Below are 20,324 nucleotides of genomic sequence, written 5' to 3'. Positions count from 1 at the left end.
ATCTGACTCTTGGTTTTGGCTCAGGTTGTGAACTCAGGGTCCTGAGATCAAGCCCCACATCAAGCTCCCTGCTCAGTGCAGAGTCTGCTTGGGTTTCTCTCTTCCTCTCCCTCTGCCCCTCCTTCCCCTTCTCTCTCTCTAAAATAGATAAATAAATAAATCTTTAAAAAAAAACCAAAACAACAGCAGCAGCCAATACGCAGAGACTAAACCGTGAATATCTGGTTTTTTTCCCTGCTGTCTAATAGAATCAGAAGAAATGAAACTAGAATTGCCAACTTAACATTCTGAGTGGGAATATGGAAACGATGTATTGAGAAATTCATTCTCAGATATTGTACAGAATAAAGGAATCTGGTATTTACTTGGTTCTAACAGTCTGGCTTTAAGTATGAGCTCAATCACAGATCATAAACTAAGATATTCCTTTGACATAAAAATATATTTACATACATGCGTGTATAGGTATACATGAGTGTATGCTATAGAGAAGTCACTAAGATAAAGGATTAATCCAAGACTATTTCTTTTATGTACACTTCCATCATCCCAAAAATATGGTTGCACAGGAAAAGCACTGAGTAGCAAATCACTCAAAGAAACTACCGTTTTATACAATTAAATTCTGCTTTCATATTTGGGGGGAGGGGGAGGATTCTTTCACTTACATATTCTCACTGAGAAGAGTGCAAATGAAACAATTTTCTAACAGAAAAACTTTCCTAAGCAAACTAGTGTATGGCACTACTTTTCTAATAAAGAATGTTTTATTTGAATTTTCTATGAGAAAATGGTATCAATGGTGAATGATGAACATACCTTTTAAAGATTCAAAATACTCACCTTTGATGTTGGAGAGATAAAATAAAGAGCTTTCATTTGTCTGACAGGTTCTCGATTCTTATAAATATTCTCCACAACTAATAAAAAAAAGTAATTTTATATAACCAAGTATTTATACACTTGAAACAATTTTAAAGTAAACTTTACTTCTTATTTATAATAGGGAAACACATTTACATATACTGGGTTAAACATTTTCTTTGTCTCCATCTGATAAATTAAAAAATCCCAAAAATGTAGAGATGCCTGAATGACTCAGTCAGTTAAGCATCCAACTCTTGATTTTGGCTCAGGTCATGATCTCAGGGTCCTGGGATTGAGCCCCACATCAGGCTCCATGCTCAGCATGGAGTCTGCTTGTCTCTCTCCCTCCCTCTCTGCCATTTGCACCCTCTCTCTCTCTCTCAAATAAACAAACAAATAAATAAAATCTTAAAAAAAAAAATCCCCAAAATGTGTCTTCCCTAAAACTAAACTCTGGGCTAAATGCTCATGATGAGAAAAAAAGATAAAGCAGGTAATTCAAAGTTAGGTCCATCAGCATAAGCAAGCAACGTGCCATGAAGAAAGCAAGAAAATGCACTAAAAATTAAAAAATGTATTTCTTTCTCAAAATATTCTACTATAATAGCAAATATGATACCAGATATCAGGCTAAGCACTTAACATGAATTATCTGTTAAACCTTATAGTAAGTATTATATAACAAACCTGTAAAGTAAGTATTTACAAATGAGGAAAATGAGGCTTGAAGTTGTTAGGTAACTTGTCCAAGTCACACAGCTAGAAAGTAGAACAGGTAAGATTCCAACCCAGATCTGACTGACTCCAGAAGACAAATTTTTAACTACTATAATATTCTTCAAATAAACTGCTATTAACTTTTATTCTTTTAAAACTATGCAATATTTTTAACAATGATATTGTAATATATCATTATTGTAATGATAAATTGTAACATACTCAATCACAGTTTTATTATTGAAATTAAGTTCATAAGATTAACTTACATAAAATGAAGTAAATTTAAAACTAGTAAACTCTCAACTGTCAAATGAACTGTTAAAACTGTATTAAAAAAACAAACAAACTAAAGTATCATTCTACAAATCAAGAGAACCACCTTTTAAGACTAAAGGTGACAAAGGTCCTGGAAAGAATTAAAAAGATTAAACTTGGGGTGCTCGGGTGGTTCAGTCAGTTGAGCATCCAACTCTTGATTTTGGCTCAGGTCGTGATCTCAGGGTTATGGGATCCAGCCCTGTGGGGGCTCTGTGCACAGCGGAGAGTCTGCTTGAGATTCTCTCTCTTCCTCTCCCTCTGCCCCCACCCCGTGCTTGTGTGCAGGCACACTCTCTCTAAATAAAATAAATACAATCTTCAAAAAAAAAAGAAGATTAATCTAACAGGCAAAGGAGGCTATTGTTGGACTTCTCTGGTAAATATGGTGAATCATCTTTTTATTCCTACATTTATACTAGTATAGGCTTATCATAGCTTCTACTAGGATATCAAAAAGGGTTTCCAAGGAAATATCTAGTTTTACCGTTATCTCCATTCCCAACAATTGTAATTTCACTTTTAAAAGATTAAGGTTAGGGGCGCCTGCGTGGCACAGTCAGTTAGGCAACCAACTCTTGGTTTCAGCTCACGTAGTGAACTTGGGGTCATGAGATCAGGCCCCAAGACCAGCTTCACTCTGAGTTCACTTCAGATTCTCCCTCCCTTTCCCTCTGCTCCTCCTACTTGTGCTCTTTCTCAAATAAATAAATAAATAAATAAATAAGATTAAGGTTAAATCTGTGTAAACTTACTGTTATTGCTTAACACTCAAAATCAAATGTCTTACAGTCATCTTGTGCTATATATACTATTATGTTTGGTGAGTAATGCACATGTTAAAATGTGAAAATATGATATGATTTAGAATACAGACTTTGCAAATACTCTGAAATGTCTGGTTAATAATAGCACAAAGTGCCACTTCTTCAATTCCCTGGAAAATGGATATCTAATAACAGATTTTTTAAAAAGATTTTTATGATTATTCCTATAACAGTAACAGGAATAATCTAACTCCCAGTCTATTTTTTAAAAGGATTCTACTCTATTCTTCACTGAAGTAGCATCATACATGCATTTTTTTCTCATCAGTTTTTTAAAACTTCTAAGACTCTACTGAACATTTTCACAAATGACCTGAATGATGACAAAGTATGATCACTGAACCTGCAATGCCAAGTCTAATCGAGGGAATCTCAGTTTGAGAGACCATGTGGGACTCAAAAGGACTGTGACAAGTTCAAGTTAATAGATATGATGATGATTAAACCAGAGCAAACCGAGGTGACAGCAGAGGATATAAGGAAGCAATGTGCTCCATGATAAACAGTCCTTATGAAATGCTTCTCAAAAAAAGAAAAAAAAAAAAAAAGCTTCCTGTGGTCAAATAAATTTAGAAAACTGAGTACTACTCCTGAACCCAGGGGATCCACATACACACTGACATATAAAAAAAACTCTGGAAAGTCCTAAAGAAACCTGTTTAGCTTTGTCTAATGCTACTTCCCAAACTTACTTGGCAACAGAATCTTTTCCTTGAAGAATATATCAACACTGAACAGACTCAGAAACAATGGTCTACAAAAATTCAGTGAAATCTCCCTAAAGTGCAAATGGTTCTGTAGCTTCATAGAGTTTTCATACACATTAGCAAATGGTTCGCACTCTAGTTGCAAATCAGAATGACCTCTGGAAACTTAAAAAACTTTGTGGCTTAATCAATATTACATTTGTCCAATAGTAGAAAAATCAAGGCTTTAATCTTCTAATTTCTAGTTGAGAGCTTTTTCCACTGAGCAGACCATAAATACCATAAAGACAAACTGAATATATAATCAATAATAAAAGAATATATATTAAAGATTTTATAGGGGCGCCTGGGTAGTGCAGTCGTTGGGCGTCTGCCTTCGGCTCAGGGCGTGATCCCGGCGTTCCGGGATCGAGTCCCACATCGGGCTCCTCTGCTGGGAGCCTGCTTCTTCCTCTCCCACTCCCCCTGCTGTGTTCCCTCTCTAGCTGACTATCTCTCTGTCACATAAATAAATAAAAAATCTTTAAAAAAAAAAGATTTTATATATATAAATATCAAAATAAACATTATTAAAATTTTTAGATAAACCTCCCATTATACACAATGCTCAGGTTTTCTGGAAAATACTGGTACATTTGAACCTCACAAGTAGCAGTGACAGAGGGTACACATCCTACATGAAGTTCCAAAATATAAAAGAATTATATTTGACTTTTTAAAAATTTTTATTTATTTGAGAAAGAGTGAGAGCTAGAGAGAGAGCAAGCACACACAGAGGGAGAGGGAAAAGCAGATTCCCTGCTGGGCAGGGAGCCTGACATGGGGCTCAATCCCAGAACCCTGAGACCATGACCTGAGCCAAAGGCAGATGCTTAATTGACTGAGCCACTCAGGTGCCCCTATATTTAACTTTGAGTCTCAGTTTCCTCATTACCAGTGAGGGTATTTAAATCTCTTTAAAGGGTTGTCATGGGGTGCCTAGGTGGCTCAGTTCATTAAACGTCTGCCTTGGGCTCCAGTCATGATCTCAGGGTCCTGGGATCAAGCCCCACATTGGGCTCTCTGCCCGGTGGCAAGTCTGCTTCTCCCCCTTCCTCTGAGATCTCTCTCACTCTGCGCTCTCTCAAATAAATATATAAAATCTTTAAAAATAAAGGGTTGTCATGAAGATCAAATTTAAATAAATGAGTGAAAGGATGAGGAGTTTAAGGGTGATGATAGGATTATAAAAGTTATAAAATATGAGTATTATTCCTAAAAGATAAGAGAGATTAAAATCTCATTAACACAATCCTGCCTAATGGAAGATAACTTGTGGCAGCATGATTTTTTTCATAATGCCATTCTAATGCTGATTTAAACTTATAATTAACTGTCTCATTTCTAGGTAATAAAGAGAAACTTATGAAGTCAATATTATACACTTGTAAATATGTACAAAAGTTGATTTTATAACATAAATCTTACTATCTACTTAAAAGCAATACGTGAAAACCAGTAACATTTATAAAAACAAGGAGGTAAATCAAGTGTGTCAACATACAAAACCATTACCAAATATAAGAGTTAAAAATTTCAATAACAAACTCAACAAGGCAACTGACTTAGTTTTGGTCAGGGGTACTGAATTATCATCTCAGCTGAAGAAAAAACTTATTCTGAAGATTCACAGAGAAAAGAATGTCCAGTGTAATTATTATGGCTAGTGTTATAAAAATAATAAAACATAACCCCCCAGAAACACAATGTCTAACTAAAATTCATTAATACTTTGAACTTTCCCAATCACAACAGAAAAGTTTTCATGATGAGTACTGGTTAGCACTTACCAGTTATACCCTCGGCTAGAAGATCTGTCATTTTGCAACATGATGCCAAAAGCTTCGTGGTAAATTCATCTAAAAGCATTATCTTAAAATGAATATAAATTAAGAAATAGTATAAGTACTTGATTGCCAAGAATTCACAAAAGACAGAATTTAATACATTAAACCTACTCAAACATAGACCTTTTATGATATAAAATGAAAATATTAGGACAGCAGGCAAAATTATCTCAACTCACCTTTTAACTTGCGTGACCTGGAGATTTATTTTTCTCAATACACATACATATAATATCATATATAAGTAAGCAAATAGAAACATTTCCATTTTGAAGCAGAGAACTTGTTCGTTTTATTTTTTTGAGAACTTGTTCATTTTTAATGTATCTTGGGTTTAACATCAAATTTTCTTATATTATAAAATTCCACTTCTGGAATAATAAATGTTCTAGGTGCTGTTCTAATCATTCGCCATGGATTAATTCATTTAATCTCTACAACCACACTATGAGGTAATACTATCCCTATTTTATAAACAGGAACAGAGAAATCAAGGAATTTATCCAAGAAACCACAGCTATCAAGTGGTGAAGCTGGGATGTGAACGCAATCAGTACGGTTCCAGACTCTATACTGTTACAGAAGTATAATAAGGATAATATATTGATGTCCTCAATTAAAAGGCAAAATATGCAAATTCTACCTTCCATTCGCCTTCTTTCTTGCAGTCATCAAACACTGCTGCTTTTATCTCTGCCAAAAAAAAAAAAAGAATTATTAATGAATCTTAATCAACAGTTAGAAATATAATAATAGAATAACTACTCAAAAGATGAAAAACATTGGGGAAGTATCCAATTTGAAAATCTGCTAACCTACATAAAATAAAAAGTACATATACTTGTTAAACTTTAAGTGAAAATCCAGTTATCTTTAATACCTAACATTTATTTATTTTTAGAGAGAGAGAGCATGCACTCATACCAACTTGGGGGAGAAGCAGAGGGAAAGAAAATCTCAAGCAGACTCCCTCCCACCCCCCCCATCCTGAGCAGGGAGCCCAACCGGGGGCTCCATCCCATGACCTTCAGATTATGACCTGAGCCAAAATAAAGAGTGGGATGCTCAACTGACTGAGCCACCCAGGCACCCTCTACCTATATTTAAACTGTAATATGTTTTTAAACTTTTGAGAATAAAAATACTATGAAAGACTAATATACTTAAGAATATATTTAAGTATATAAATGTATCTGGAAAATATTTCTGAAACTATTAACTGATTTGCTTTCTCCTATTCTACTTAAATCCCAAGTAAACAAGATGAAAACAAAACCCATAGGAAAATCCCTAACTAGCCCACTGCTAAATTATATCTGATAAAATTAGGTACTTTTCTTCCTGGTTTACTGCATTACAATTTTCAAAAATATATATTATAGCACTATTCAGTCTTGATTTATAATCAATAAATATTAACATGTTCCTTGCAATGAAAGTATAAAATACACACCAGATTTCAAAGACTTAGTACAAAAAAGGGATGGAAAATATTAATTTCTTATATTTACATGTTTAAATGATAACATTTTAGAAATTTATCATTAAAATGACCCTCATCCATTTCTCTTTACTTTTTTTTTTTAAAATGTGGCTATTAGAAAATTTTAAATTATATATGAGGCTTGCATTCTATTTCTACTGGATAGTGCTGCCTTGGAATCCAAAGATACCTAGACAGTATTAGCATCTTAAAAATAAACAATAAAGAAAAAACTAGCTTTGTGGACTAGAAATTAGGGGCATCCATGAAAAGTGATACCGTCACAGGTAAGGTATGTTTGGAAGGGAATCAAAGGAAATCACATCAACTAATATTACAGAACTAAAGAGGTATTTCCTCCAAATACTCATGAAAATTATTTGACCTTACATACATTTCTCTAGCACCCCAAATATGGATATATTTCAAAGACTCAATTCCCTTATTCTGCTTGCTCTACACTCTCCCTCAGAAAGCATATTCATCCTTAAAAGTTTCATCTATCAGCTCCATCCTTCACTTTTTCCCCGACATTACTGAGATATAACTGACACAAAACACAACTTTAAGATATACAATGTGTTGATTTGATACACATATACTGCAATATAATTATCACTGTAATGTTAGTTAACATCTCCCAACACCTCACATAATTACCATTCTTTTAGTAATTTGGGGGCATGAGAACATTTAAGATCTATCTACCTTAGCAATTTCAAGTATATAGAACAGTGTTGTTATCTATAATCATAATATTGTGCATTAGATCCCCAGAACTTACCTTCTAAATGTAAGTTTGTACTCTGACCAACTTCTCCCTTTATCCCCTAACATCCAACAGTCCTTCAATTTTCTACAAATCTTATAGCCTATCTCCTTCACTCAATTATACAGTAAAGGTTTAAGCACTTACAAGCCTCAAATTGAGATTATAGTTCCCTAAATACTACTCTAGACTTCTCTATTTCTAAGAATTTTATTGGCATTTTCTTAGTCATAGTCTTTGGATATTTCCTCCATCCCCCATATCTAATGATCAGGCAGTGTTGATTGTTCTTTCTGGTGACTGCCACTATCCCCAACTGTTAACTAACAGATGATTCTCAACATCTCTCACTGAACTACTGTACAGTCTCCTACCTGGATTTCCCCTTTGCCATTTCAATCCATTTTTTCACATTGCTGTCAATTATCTTCCTGAAGCGCAATTTTTTGTTTGTATCAAAGCCTACCTCGAAATTCCCTCAAGTGCTCACTCCTGCCTACAGAATAAAATCTAGATTTTACAATATCCTCTACCACATGGCCTCAGACTACTAAGTTGACCTTCCACCAGTCCAAATGCTACCCAAATAACAACTTACTAATACCAACTACTCCGCTTTGCTCATTCTTTCCCCTAAATGCAAAAGGAAATGTATTTAAAACTAATACCAAAGAGGGAATGAAAACTTCGAAGGGAAAAATGAGAGTAGAGCTAACTTAGTATGCAGCATCAGCAATGTGGAAAAAATACTTGCACAACTATCTTAAATCACAGGGAAACTATTAATAAACCTGGTGACAACACAAGAAACTGGTTTGTCTGAAAAATAGGAAATCATCTATGAATAACAATTTTTAAGGAAACCAAAAAACCTAGCAATGTGTAAATCATAAAGGAAATAAGAGGGGAAAAATACCAGTACTAAAGATAATCTCAACATGGACCTGGAAAAGGTACCCTTCTCTCTTTACCTGCTTTTATCCAAATCCAGATCTCAAATGCGGCTCCCTTTTCCGTGATTTACACCTATGTGTTCCCACCTGCTCACTAGATACCGCAACTTTCACTTAACATTGTATTCTAAACCTAAACTATTTTCCCCTCCAAAACTGTTCCTTCTCTTTTCTTTTACCAATAAACAGCATCATCTGTGACCTAGTCTCCTAGCCCTGAATCCTGGTCTAGGATGACTCTCCCCCAGCTTAAATCCTATCTATTCTGTCCCCAGAATCTCTCTCATACTCTCCGTCTTCTATCTCCTTTGCCACATTTTGACCTTCTTTCGTGGACCAACACCATAACAGTCTCTTTGCCTCCCACTCCAATTTATCACCCAAGTGCACATCCTCTTCTAACATCTATGAGGTTTTTCTAATAATCAAATTATTACAAAAATGGAATCAACATATATACATTACTCTGTCACTTGCTTGCTTTCACTAAATATATATTATAGATACCCTTTATACAGACTATAAGCATATAGATACAAATACTTCTTTTTGATAGCTACATTACATTCCTTAGTACAGGCACACCATAATTTATTCAACTATTCTCCTATATGACAGGTACTCATCCTGTTTCCATTTTTGCCACTATAATGTTGCAATGAAGATCTTGATAGATGTATCTTTTTTTTTAAAGACTTTATTTATTTGACAGCGCCTCAGTGGGTTAAACCTCTGCCTTCAGCTCAGGTCATGATTCCAGGGTCCTGGGACTGAGTCCCATATTGGGCTCCCTGCTCGGTGGGGAGTCTGCCTCTCCCTCTACCCTTCTCCCTGCTGTGCGCGCTCTCTCTCTCCCAAATAAATAAAATCTTTAAAAAAAAAAAGCCTTCATTTGAGAGAGAGAGAGAGAAGAGAGAGAGAGAGAAAGAGTACATGTACTAGGGCGGGGAGGGACAGAGGGACAAGCAGACTCCCCGCTGAGCCCAGAGCCCAACTGGGGGGGGGGGGCTCAATCCCACAACCCAGAGATTATGACCCAAGCTGAAGTCAGATGCTTAACCAAGTGAGCCACCCAGGCGCCCCTATACATATATCTTTATTTACCATTACTTTTATTTTTGAAAGTGAGGTTCCCGTAAGTGAGATTGCTGGCATCGAAAAAAATGTGTCCCTTATTTTACTCTATGTTGCCAAACGCTTTCTCAAAAGTTTTTAAGCATTCACATTCCCACCAGCAAGCTTCCCAATTACAGCATGATATCAACCTGATGGGTCAAAAAAAGGAACTGGTCTTGATTTGCATTTCCACTAAAAAATAATCAATTCAATGTCCTAATCTGCAAATCAACTGCTTACATCCTTTATTGCTCTATTGAGTCATTATCTTTTCCTTATCAATTTGCAGATACTCTATAGATTAACCCTTTCTTCCTACATGCGGTCAATACTTTCTTTGAATCTATAGTTTAGCTGGTGTCTTCTACCATATAGGAATTTAAAATTTTTATTTAATCCGGTCTTTTTTTTTCTTTTAATGGCATTTGAGTTACCAGTTAGTTTTTTTAAAAGTCTAGCTCATGCTATCCTATATTTTCCCCACATTTTATTGTTTTACTTTTTACACTTTAGATCTTTAATACATATGGAATTCATTTTAACTTGCTAAAGCTGGACTAGAATCATGCCTAAGTAAATAAACAAGGAGCAAAGAATCATGCTAAGCAGATGTCAGAGCAAAATGCCTTAAGACACAAATGATTTGTAAAATGTCATTAAACAATGAAAACCTAATATTAAATATTTATGACCTAAACATAACAACATAAAAGAAAAACTATGGCATAAGAGAAACTATGAGGAATGCAAGTGGATGGGACGCCTGGGTTGCTCAGTTGGTTAAACATCTGTCTGCCTTCGGCTCAGGTCATGATCCTGGGGTCCTGGGATCGAATCCTGCATGGGACTCCCTGCTCAGTGGGGAGCCTGCTTCTCTCTCTCTGCCTGCTGCTCCCCCCACCCCAACAAATAAATAAATAAATCTTAAAAAAAAAAAGGAATGCAAGTGGAAATAAAGAAAATATAACAAAATGAAGATCTAAAAAATGAAATCATAAGGAATTCAAGCTCAAAGATCTTAAAGAACATGTAGTCCAAATTCCTCATTCTTTAGGCTGGGAATATTAAGTATAATCTGGAGTGGAAACCAAGTCTTCCAATTCAGTCCAATGAGGAGAAATAATAAACCAGTCTTTTATAAGTAATGCATAATGACAATGTGTTTGAAAAATCAAAAAGCCAAGAGTCAAAAGCAGACTTGTAGGCCATAAAGAAATGTACATTCTCAGAAAACTTACACATGTCACTAAATTCCTAATTAGGATTCCAACAGATTCTGCTGACCTGTGGCCCAAGTTATTTAGTGAACAGGTAAGAATCTCTTTTTTTTTTTTTTTCTGAAGTAGGCTCCAGGCCCAGCATGGAGCCCAATGCAGGGCTTGAACTCATGACCCTGAGATGAAGGCCTGAGCTGAGATCAAGAGTCAGATGCTTAAGTGACTGAGCCATCTGGGCATCCCAGGTAAGAATCTTTATAAAGGTAAAACCAGGGGCCTGGGGCAGGAAAAAACGCAATACTCATTATTAGTCAGTTGAATAAAACAGATTGAACTGCACACGGGAAAAACCACTTAGGGCTTTCAAGGTCCACTGTTTAAAAATTGTATGAAAGTAGAACATATGAAAACTGAGGACTACTTTAAGACCAACTAAATGTATACAAAGGCAAATATTAAAGCACTAATATTTCTAGGTAGGGACTCAGTAAATTCTGTATTTCTGTAAAGAAAAGACTTAACATTATAAGGTCTGGAGGGTTTCTCTCTTAAACATAAAGGTATAAAAATAAAAAGCTACTGTTACAAAATTATTTAATGGCAATGTAAGTCAGAATAGTAGTTATTCTGGGGAAGAGGTTAGGATTTGGACTGGGAAGGGTTATGGGGTACTTGGAAACATTCTGTATCTCGATCTTACATGGATAAAAATTCATCCAGCTGTACACTTAGCATTAGCACACTTTACCATATGCTTAATGAAACCTTAGAGTCATTTCCCTTTAAAACAGAAGAAAACAACTTTCTTTCAGCATTGTTTCAACAGAATCTCAAAAATGCTACTTTTATTTATTTTATTTTGCTACTGACTGATATTTGAGAGAGAAAAAAAAATCTTTCCTTTTTAATGGTTCCCCACTGCCTAATGTCTAAACTGTTTAGCTCCAACCTACCTTTTAGTCTTCATCACCCTATTCCTTGCAACAAATACTCTATACTCAAAAGGAATTGTTGTGTTGCCTCTCCCATAAAAATTGCATTTTTTCACGTTGGGCCATAGCTCAGATTTCCCTCTGTCTGGCAAAATCCTACGTTTCAATTGCACTTCCTCTTTGGAGTCTTCCTGGATCCACTCCCAGAGAGGAAATGGTTCCTTTTTTTTTCTCTTCACGCATGAAACCTTTTTGCACTACTTATAACACAGCACGTGCTACTTGTGCACCATCACCTCCCACTGAACTCTGAATTCCAGGAAGTAGAGATATATTCACCTAACATACTGAGCAGCATAGAGTAGATACTCAATTAATACTGATCTCAATACATGCATGACTGTGCAAATATCCATAAATTAAAAGAATAAAATTTTGCTCAACAAGATAAACTTAAAATGACCAGGATAAAAAAATACATGAAACAAAAATAACTGATTAAAACAAAAATATATTTTATATATAGTGTTTATATTTGCATGGAAAACTTGTAGAAGAATTTGTAAGAAATCTAAGAGTGGTTGTATCTGGATAGAGAGGCTGGGACAATCTTCTGCTATCAAAATTTTTTTGCCACATCAAGGTATTTAGACACTTAAAAATATTAATAGCAAAGATTATGAAATAGCATGGAAAATGCTATGTCGATGTTAGGTATTTAAAAAAGAAGTCACAGAATGACAAATAATAAAAAATATATCTGTAGCTATATAAGGACTAAAAGCAAAATGTGAAAAAGGGGAAAAGCTTATTGATTAAACATGTAAAGGACTGGCTTAAATGCATTCTGATTACTTTTATTTGTAATTTTTCTAGATCAACTTTCTCTTAACACTTCCTGTAAAATATGTGCTATGAGTCACAGACATCAGACTATACTATTTACAGACCAAAAAAAGACTGTGTTAAGGAAAAAAAAATGCCATAGGTGGCTTAAGCTTGCTTTGAGGCTAATTTAATTAGTCTTGTTTTGCTGCTTTATTTTTTAAATAAACTTCATCAAATTTTTATTTAAAACCTTTTATCAGTGATATTTTTGCTACTGCTTTTCTGTAGCAAAAAGTGGCAAATGAGTAATATCACACACTAGAAACTTTCATTGATTTTAAGTATGGAAATTAGTTTTGTAAATAAATACACCCTTTGCACTCAAAATAGGAAAGCTTCTTTTGAAAAAGTGTTTTTAAGACAGTCCCTAAAGGCTGATCCCTTCTCATGTTTTAGGTCTCAGCTCAAATGTCACCTACTCGGAGAAACCTTTCCTAATCCATCCAGCTAAAGTAGTCCCCTGCATATATATATCACAAACTGAAATGATGTTTATTTTTTGTTTACATTTTTATTTTCTATTATTCCCTACTTGAACACAAGCTTCAAGAAGGCTGGGAACTTGTCTGCCTTCTATTGCTGTATTGCCATAGGAATTCAATAATATTTATTGAATAAATGGGACTTTGGGTAGCAAAAAATGGAGAAAATTATAAAACTAATCTACTGTTTACTTTGAACAAGCATTTGCATTTTGCTAGGGCCTGTCTGGAATTTAAAGCCTCTAGAAGACACAATAGTAGACCCAACTTTAAAAAGCTTATCAAGACACATTAGGCAGTAGTGAAAAGTGCCATTTGAGGATAAACCAAATGCTACAGAAATATAGGGGGCTGGGTTAAAATAAGAAGCCACTATGGAGATAGTAGCCCCACTTGAGCCAAGATCTGAAGGCTAGCTAAAATTTGGATAGGTGAAGAAAAGGCATAATGGGAGAATTCTAGACAGATACTGGCATAAAGATGGAGAAGATTTCAAGAAGAGTCAACAGTACAGGCTAGTTGAACATCAAGGTCATACAAGGGAAAGATAGATAATAAGGTAGGTTAAGGTCAGGTTATAAGTCTTCAAAAGTAGATCAAGTATTTGAAATCAGCTCTAGACAACTGGAGGGCTCTCTCTCCGCAGGTATTCAAGCAGGAGATCAGCATGATCACAGCACTGCACTGTTACATGAAAATTATTCTGGCAGCTATTGGCCAGATAGACTGAGAACAAGGGCTTGGAGGGATAGTTAGGAGGGAGAGGCTATTGCGACAGACTGAGCATAAGATAAGGCTCTGAACTAGGGTTTAAATTAAACATTACAGAAAGTCACAGATACATGACATATTAACTCTGCAGCCAGAAAGATCTGGGTGTGAATACTAAGTCTATATTTAATAGCTCTACCAGGTTTCTAAAAAATAGCTTTACTGAAATATAATTTGCATACCACATAATTCACCCAAGGTGTACAATTAGCTTTCAGTATATTCAGAATTGTGCATCCACCACCATAATAAATTCTCAACTTCTCTTCCCCCAAGAGGTACACAACTGCCAATCTACTTTCTGTCTCTATATATTTGTCAATTCTCGACATTTAATGTAAATGGACTCATACAATTTGTGAACAGCTTCTTTCATCGGCACTTTTTCAAGATTCATCAATATTGTAGCATTTACCAGTACTTCATTTCTTTTTACTGCCTAATAGTCCATTGTAGGGACATACCACTTGTTATTTACCTATTCATCGATCCATGGGTGTTTGGGTTGTTTGATTTTTTTTGGCTATTATGAATAATACAGCTATGATAATAGCTGTATCAGTTTTAACATCTATGAAATAAAGATAATAATTCTTACCAAATTTTAATAGATGGAAAGAATAATGCCTGGCACAGAATAAATGTTCAAAAAAAATATTAGTTTTCTTCTCCCTACATTTTGGGTAAATTAAAGGTTAAGTTATTTAGCTTTCTACCGTGACCTAACTGTACTATCTTCATTCTAGCAAAACCCTTCCCCAGGCAAATTAGGATTCTCCTACCTCTTTGAAGATTCCTTCATCATTTCTTACAGACTCTATCATCTTTTGCTAACAGAACTCAGAGTCCCTCTTCTCTCTCTACTTTACTCCCACCTTGTTTTTTAGTTATGTTTCTATTTATACAAAGATTCAAAGAACTATTTTTTAACCCTGACATCTCTTTCCTTCCTTTCAGTCACCCGTCTTATCTTACACAGCATCTGACATCCTGGTGCAACCTCAAGTTAACAGCACTAGACGGAAATTTTGTTATGTCTAAACTCTCCCTCTTGCCCAGTTTCCACACTATCAAAACTCATGTTACTATCATTAACTGGTTTTTCTGATAAATGCTGATGTTAAGGACCATATATATTTGGAAATTATTTATACAATGCAATTGAGTACCCATTTTCACATAAATGTACTTAAATACCATTGTGATTGAAACATACTACCAAATCTTAAGTCACCCATGGAAATCTTAAAAAAAAAAAAACAGAATGCCAACCTTATAATTATCGAATTTTTAAAAACATGTTATCATATTTTCCCCCTTCTACTTATACAGTCGTTTTTAGTATCTAGTATGTTCAGCAATATGCCTGTTACTGATCTGGAGCTTTAATTTTATACAAGGAACTCTGTAACTCTCAGAATTTTGTTAACTCAAGTCATTTCTATCCTTTGCTTAACACGCCGGAGTCAGAAATACTAATTAGATGTTACTCCCTTTTCCACTACTAGGCCATAATTAATTTAAACTCCAAGCCAAACAATGATGGTTCTTCCTGTTTGGTGGTTTCATTCCTTCTCTAACCTGGCGGACCTAGGTTTTCGAGCGATTTTATGAAATCGTAGATGATAAGGCAGAAGAGCGAACATCAGTAACTAACAAGCAGTAGTACAGTCCTAACAGCAGGGAGTGGCCCAGAGAGTGCAGAGAGAGTAGTGAAGGTGCAGCTTTTGCCCCGAGATTTAATCATTCAAATGCTTCCTTCTCAAGAACTCTAGAAAGTGGGCTCCTCTAGGAATACAGGAAGAAGGATCTATTTAACAGAAAGGTTTTATTTTTCTTTTAGAGGACACCCAAAAGTGTAGTTATAAAACCCTGCTTGGTACTAAAACGAAGATGCAGAATAAGCAGTCTCTAGGAACAAGTGTGGGAAGAAGGGGAGGGACGGGTTACAGAAACACAGTGCACAGATTGTCCCGGGTGGAGAGACATCACCGACTGGTGGGGCTCCGGCGGGGAGCCGAGGGGCGTGGGGAGCACCGCAGAGAACAGGCACAAGGGCCGCGGGAGAAAAAGCCAGGCTGGGGCCGCTCACCCAGGGCGGGGCCTCGGGGCCAAAGCCAGGCCGACGCGAGAGGGTGCCCCGTGAGAGGGAGAAGGCCACTTGCTCCCGCACCCTGCCCATCCCTGGTGCTGGCAAGAAATAGGGGTGGGAAGGAAAGCAGGAAAAAGTCCCAGCAGGGACGCGGCTTCCAAAGCAACAAGTGCCCGCGGCGGCCCCCCAAGAGACTGCTGGTCCGGGGCAGGAAAGCAAAGCACGGTGAGGCGGCCTCCTGGCCTTCCTCTTTCAGCCCCTGCCCCACCGCACTCACTCTGCCACACGACGCTCTTCAGCCCCCGTTCCGTCACCGGCGGCGCCATCTTCCCAACACTGCAGAGAAGCAGCCACCACCTCCTACTCGCAACCTACTTTAGCTGCGAGAAAGCAGCTCGGTTGGCCCCGCCCCCACTCACGGGCCGCGCCCTCCGGTGACGACAGGCGCGACTGCCGGGGGGATTCCCGCCCACCCCTGGACGGAGGCTGCGCAGTGAGGGTGGAATCTGCCTGGGTCGTCGTGCGCCCCCTAACGGGAGGCTGCGGCGGCAGAAATTCGTCGACATGTGAAGTCAAAAGCGAAATCGTGCCTGTCGGTTGACAACGCGATGTAATTCCGAATCCACGCATACAGTACGTGAAGAGGTACTTCCTTCTCTTTGCAAAGGAAGTCTTCACCTTGCGAAGCCATTCATAATACACTCCACTCAGTAGCCAGCTCGACTACCGAATAGAAAATTTATGTCTTAAAGGTTTTATTCATTTTTCAAGGACATAATAATTGTGTAGAACTCTGAGGTCCCCTCCAGTGTGCCCCGAACTATGCAAGACTTTCAGGGCAGTCAAATAAATGAAAGACCCACTTCTGAAGAATTTTAAATCTCCTTTGAGACCTCCATTCCTGGCATGTTGAAGGTAGTCAAAAGTTAGTTGAAAAAGCAAGTGCCTTGGGATGCCTGGGTGGCTCAGTGGGTTAAGCCTCTGCCTTTGGCTCAGGTCATGATCTTAGGTTCTCCTGGGATTGAGTACCGCTCCACCTGCTTGTGCATGTGCTCTCTCTCTGATAAATTTTTTAAAAAAATGTTTTAAAGAAATTTTTGGCAGAGAGCTATCTCCTGAGAGGGTTTGTTTGAGGCAAAATCAAAGTAATCAATCACAAAATAAATCAGTTTAGCTGCTGAGAGCCCCATCTGTGACATAAACATCATATACACTGTCAGAAAGTAGACTTTCCTGCAGATTTTCAAAGAACCAATGGTCTTAATAGAAAAGTGAAAATGGTTAGTAACTATACCCGTAATAATGATGGCTAATATTTACTAAGTGCTATGATACGCAAGGTGTCATGGTAAGTGGACTATCTCATTGATCCTCAAAGCAACCCTTAGAGACAGGGAAACTGATACTAAGCTTGTGGTGGAGTGGGGACTACAATAAGGCATAAGCTACACAGAAGGCAATAGTCTATGGGATAATTGGCAATATACGCTCTGTAGGAGAGAAGAGGAGAATGAAGAATAAAAGCAGCCATAAAATGGGTTCAAGCACAACCTGTGGCATTCATGGTTTTTCCATTCATGGCTTATATGGGAATGGAAGCTGGAACCCTGGCCTCTTTTAAACCTACTCTAAATGGACTCAGCTGTTCAGAATCTTAAACAAATGAGCACATTATTTCCCTTTTAGTATAGGAGCTAAAGCCCCAAGTTATAAGAAAAAGACATGACAGTGCAGGCTCACCCTTCTGAAATGGCGCTTCTTGCCTTAGAGAGTCAAGCCAAGAGGGAGGAGTGAGGTGGGTGAAGTGCCTCCAGGTGCCAGGAAATGGCACGGAAAGGCCTTCTGGGGTTGGAAGTTTGACTTGGATCACATGGGGTACAGCTGTGGCTCATGCCCCTGAAGGCTGGGTTCCAAGGTAGCCGTGTGTAATAGTGGAACAAATGTTGCCTTAGCTGTGCAAAGATAAAGGTCCACCACCGAAATCCTGGCTCTGCCTCTTAGCAGCAGTGTGACTTCAAACCTCTCAGTTTCATTGCATTTATGTGTTAACTATGATAAAACCTCACACAGCCCAACAAGACGAAAACACTTACTGCCATTTTATAGATGTGAAAACTGAGATTCAGAAGTTAAATAAATCATTTAAGACCTTGGAGTGGCTCCAAGACCATTACCCTTTCCGTTGTACCATATTGCATACCCTCCCTTGCTCCATTAATTTCGTTTAACTTCCCTGAGCTAGCTCTCTCTTCTAGTTTGTTTGCCTAGGCAAATTGAACAAGGAATTTGAGTCTCCTGAACATGACATGGCAGGATGTAAGGTAAAATCCAGCAACACTGGTCGGAGGTGAAACATTTGCCTGTGATGTTTTGAAAGAATTTGAAAAAGAAAAATAATCAAAATAACCAAGGGCTGAATGTAAAAGCTCTTGAGTTAGGGCAGATCACTCACTCACCATCTTATTCCCAGGTCTTCTTCATTAATAACTGATGACTTAATCATGATAATCCAGAGAAATATTCTCCATAAAAACATCATGGATTAGTAGTTCTCATCAATGCTACATATTTACTTGGCCCCTTGAGAATTTGTGTTTCAACGGGTTAGCTGTGTAAACATGCGTGAGTTACTTGACCGTTCTGAGTCTCATTTTCCTTATCTGTATAAAAGAATAATATTATCTAGCTCATAAAGTTGTCCTGAGAATGAACTGAGTATGTGGAAAGCACCTAGAAGCACATGGTATGTGCTACATCCAGGTTTTGGTTTTATGTTCACCCAGTGTGGACAACCTTGTCTTCTGTGGAATTCTGACCAAAACAGCCCAGCCTCAGATGCCTAGGTAAAGTAGATGGCCATTTCATTTTCTGTGTCCTGGTAGTCATAAGGTGTAAGTGTACTAGTCCTAGCTCCCTAGTGTCCTAGAACCAAGGATTCTGACCATTTGGCTTTAGCCCTTGGTTCTTTGGCCATGCCAGTCAGCCATGGACACAGCTCTATTTGGAGGGAACACCCTGCTGGCAAGTGGGCTCAGCACACAGTCTCACATGGGCCCTGCACCCCAGCCCAGAACGCTGCCCCAGTTCATGGTTGCCCTCACACAGCATGGACCCACTCTGAACCTCATGGACTCTTCCAGATCTTCTCACCACTCTTTCCTCACATGCCAGCGCCCTCTATCTTCTGTTAAATTAAACAAGGAGACCATTAAACTGAGGTGGTTCTAATGCCTTGGCAGCCTGTGTAAGCAAACCAAAACCTAAGCCTATACGTGTCTCAAGGTTAAGAAATCAAAATCTGGGGCACCTGGATGGCTCAGTTGGTTAAGCATCTGCCTTCAGCTCAGGTCATGATCCCAGGGTCCTGGAATCGAGTGCTGTATCAGGCTCCCTGCTCAAAAGGAGAGTCTGTTCTGCTTTTCCCTCCCCCTGCTTGTGCTCGCACTTGCACGTGCTCTCTCTCAAATGAATCAATAAAAACTTAAGAAAAAAAGAAATCATATACAATGGAATATTACTCAGCTATCAAAAAGAACGATTTCTCAACATTTGCTGCAACATGGACAGCACTGGAGGAGATAATGCTAAGTGAAATAAGGCAAGCAGAGAAAGACAATTATCATATGGTTTCTCTCATCTATGGAACATAAGAACTAGGAAGATCGGTAGGAGAAGAAAGGGATAAAGAAGGGGGGGTTATCAGAAGGGAGAATGAAGCATGAGAGACTATGGACTATGAGAAACAAACTGAGGGCCTCAGAGGGGAGAGGGGTGGGGGAATGGGATAGACCGGTGATGGGTGGTAAGGAGGGCACGTATTGCATGGTGCACTGGGTGTTATATGCAACTAATGAATCATCGAACTTTACATCAGAAACCAGGGATGTACTGTATGGTGACTAACATAATGTAATAAAAAAACATTAAAAAGAAAAAAAAAGAAATCAAAATTGTGGAACAACTAATCAAACAGCCAATTAGGCTTTCCCAAATACGGAAATCACTTAAGCTACGCCAATCAAACAATATCCTTGCTTGTGCTCCTAACCACTTCTGGTTTGGTGCTACTAAATTAGAATCAGGTCCGACTCAAACTACTACAAGGTTTACTATGCCTCAGTTTATCTTTGAACACTTCTTAGCCTCCTATCACTGAAATTTTGCTTCAGGGAAGAGCTCACCAATGCAAACCTTTTAAGTTTCTCAAACCAGGCCACGTGTCACTTGGCAAGTTTGTTAAAACTATAGGTTCCTGAGCCTGGTCCCAGATGTACTGAATTAGAATCTCCAGAGGTGATG

The 20,324-nt window shown here is 37.7% G+C and overlaps 1 protein-coding gene across 1 annotated transcript in view; it reads right to left on the bottom strand.

Moving 5' to 3' along the window:
- Positions 1-16,452, bottom strand: part of STXBP3 (syntaxin binding protein 3) — a 49,389-nt gene extending 32,937 nt beyond the window's left edge. The window contains exons 1-4 of the mRNA XM_002919194.4: positions 16,303-16,452; positions 5,966-6,015; positions 5,266-5,347; positions 844-920 (exon numbers count right to left, since the gene is read on the bottom strand). Of these exons, the coding sequence (XP_002919240.1) occupies positions 844-920; positions 5,266-5,347; positions 5,966-6,015; positions 16,303-16,351 (258 nt within the window). The 5' untranslated portion in view covers positions 16,352-16,452. The remainder of the gene's footprint in view (positions 1-843; positions 921-5,265; positions 5,348-5,965; positions 6,016-16,302) is intronic.
- Between the last annotated feature and the right edge of the window lie 3,872 nt (positions 16,453-20,324).

This window comes from Ailuropoda melanoleuca, chromosome 2 (genome assembly GCF_002007445.2).
Source record: "Ailuropoda melanoleuca isolate Jingjing chromosome 2, ASM200744v2, whole genome shotgun sequence".
NCBI classification, from domain to species: domain Eukaryota; kingdom Metazoa; phylum Chordata; class Mammalia; order Carnivora; family Ursidae; genus Ailuropoda; species Ailuropoda melanoleuca.
Note: the sequence above shows the minus strand (reverse complement) of the source record. Positions and strands in the feature narration are given on the sequence as shown.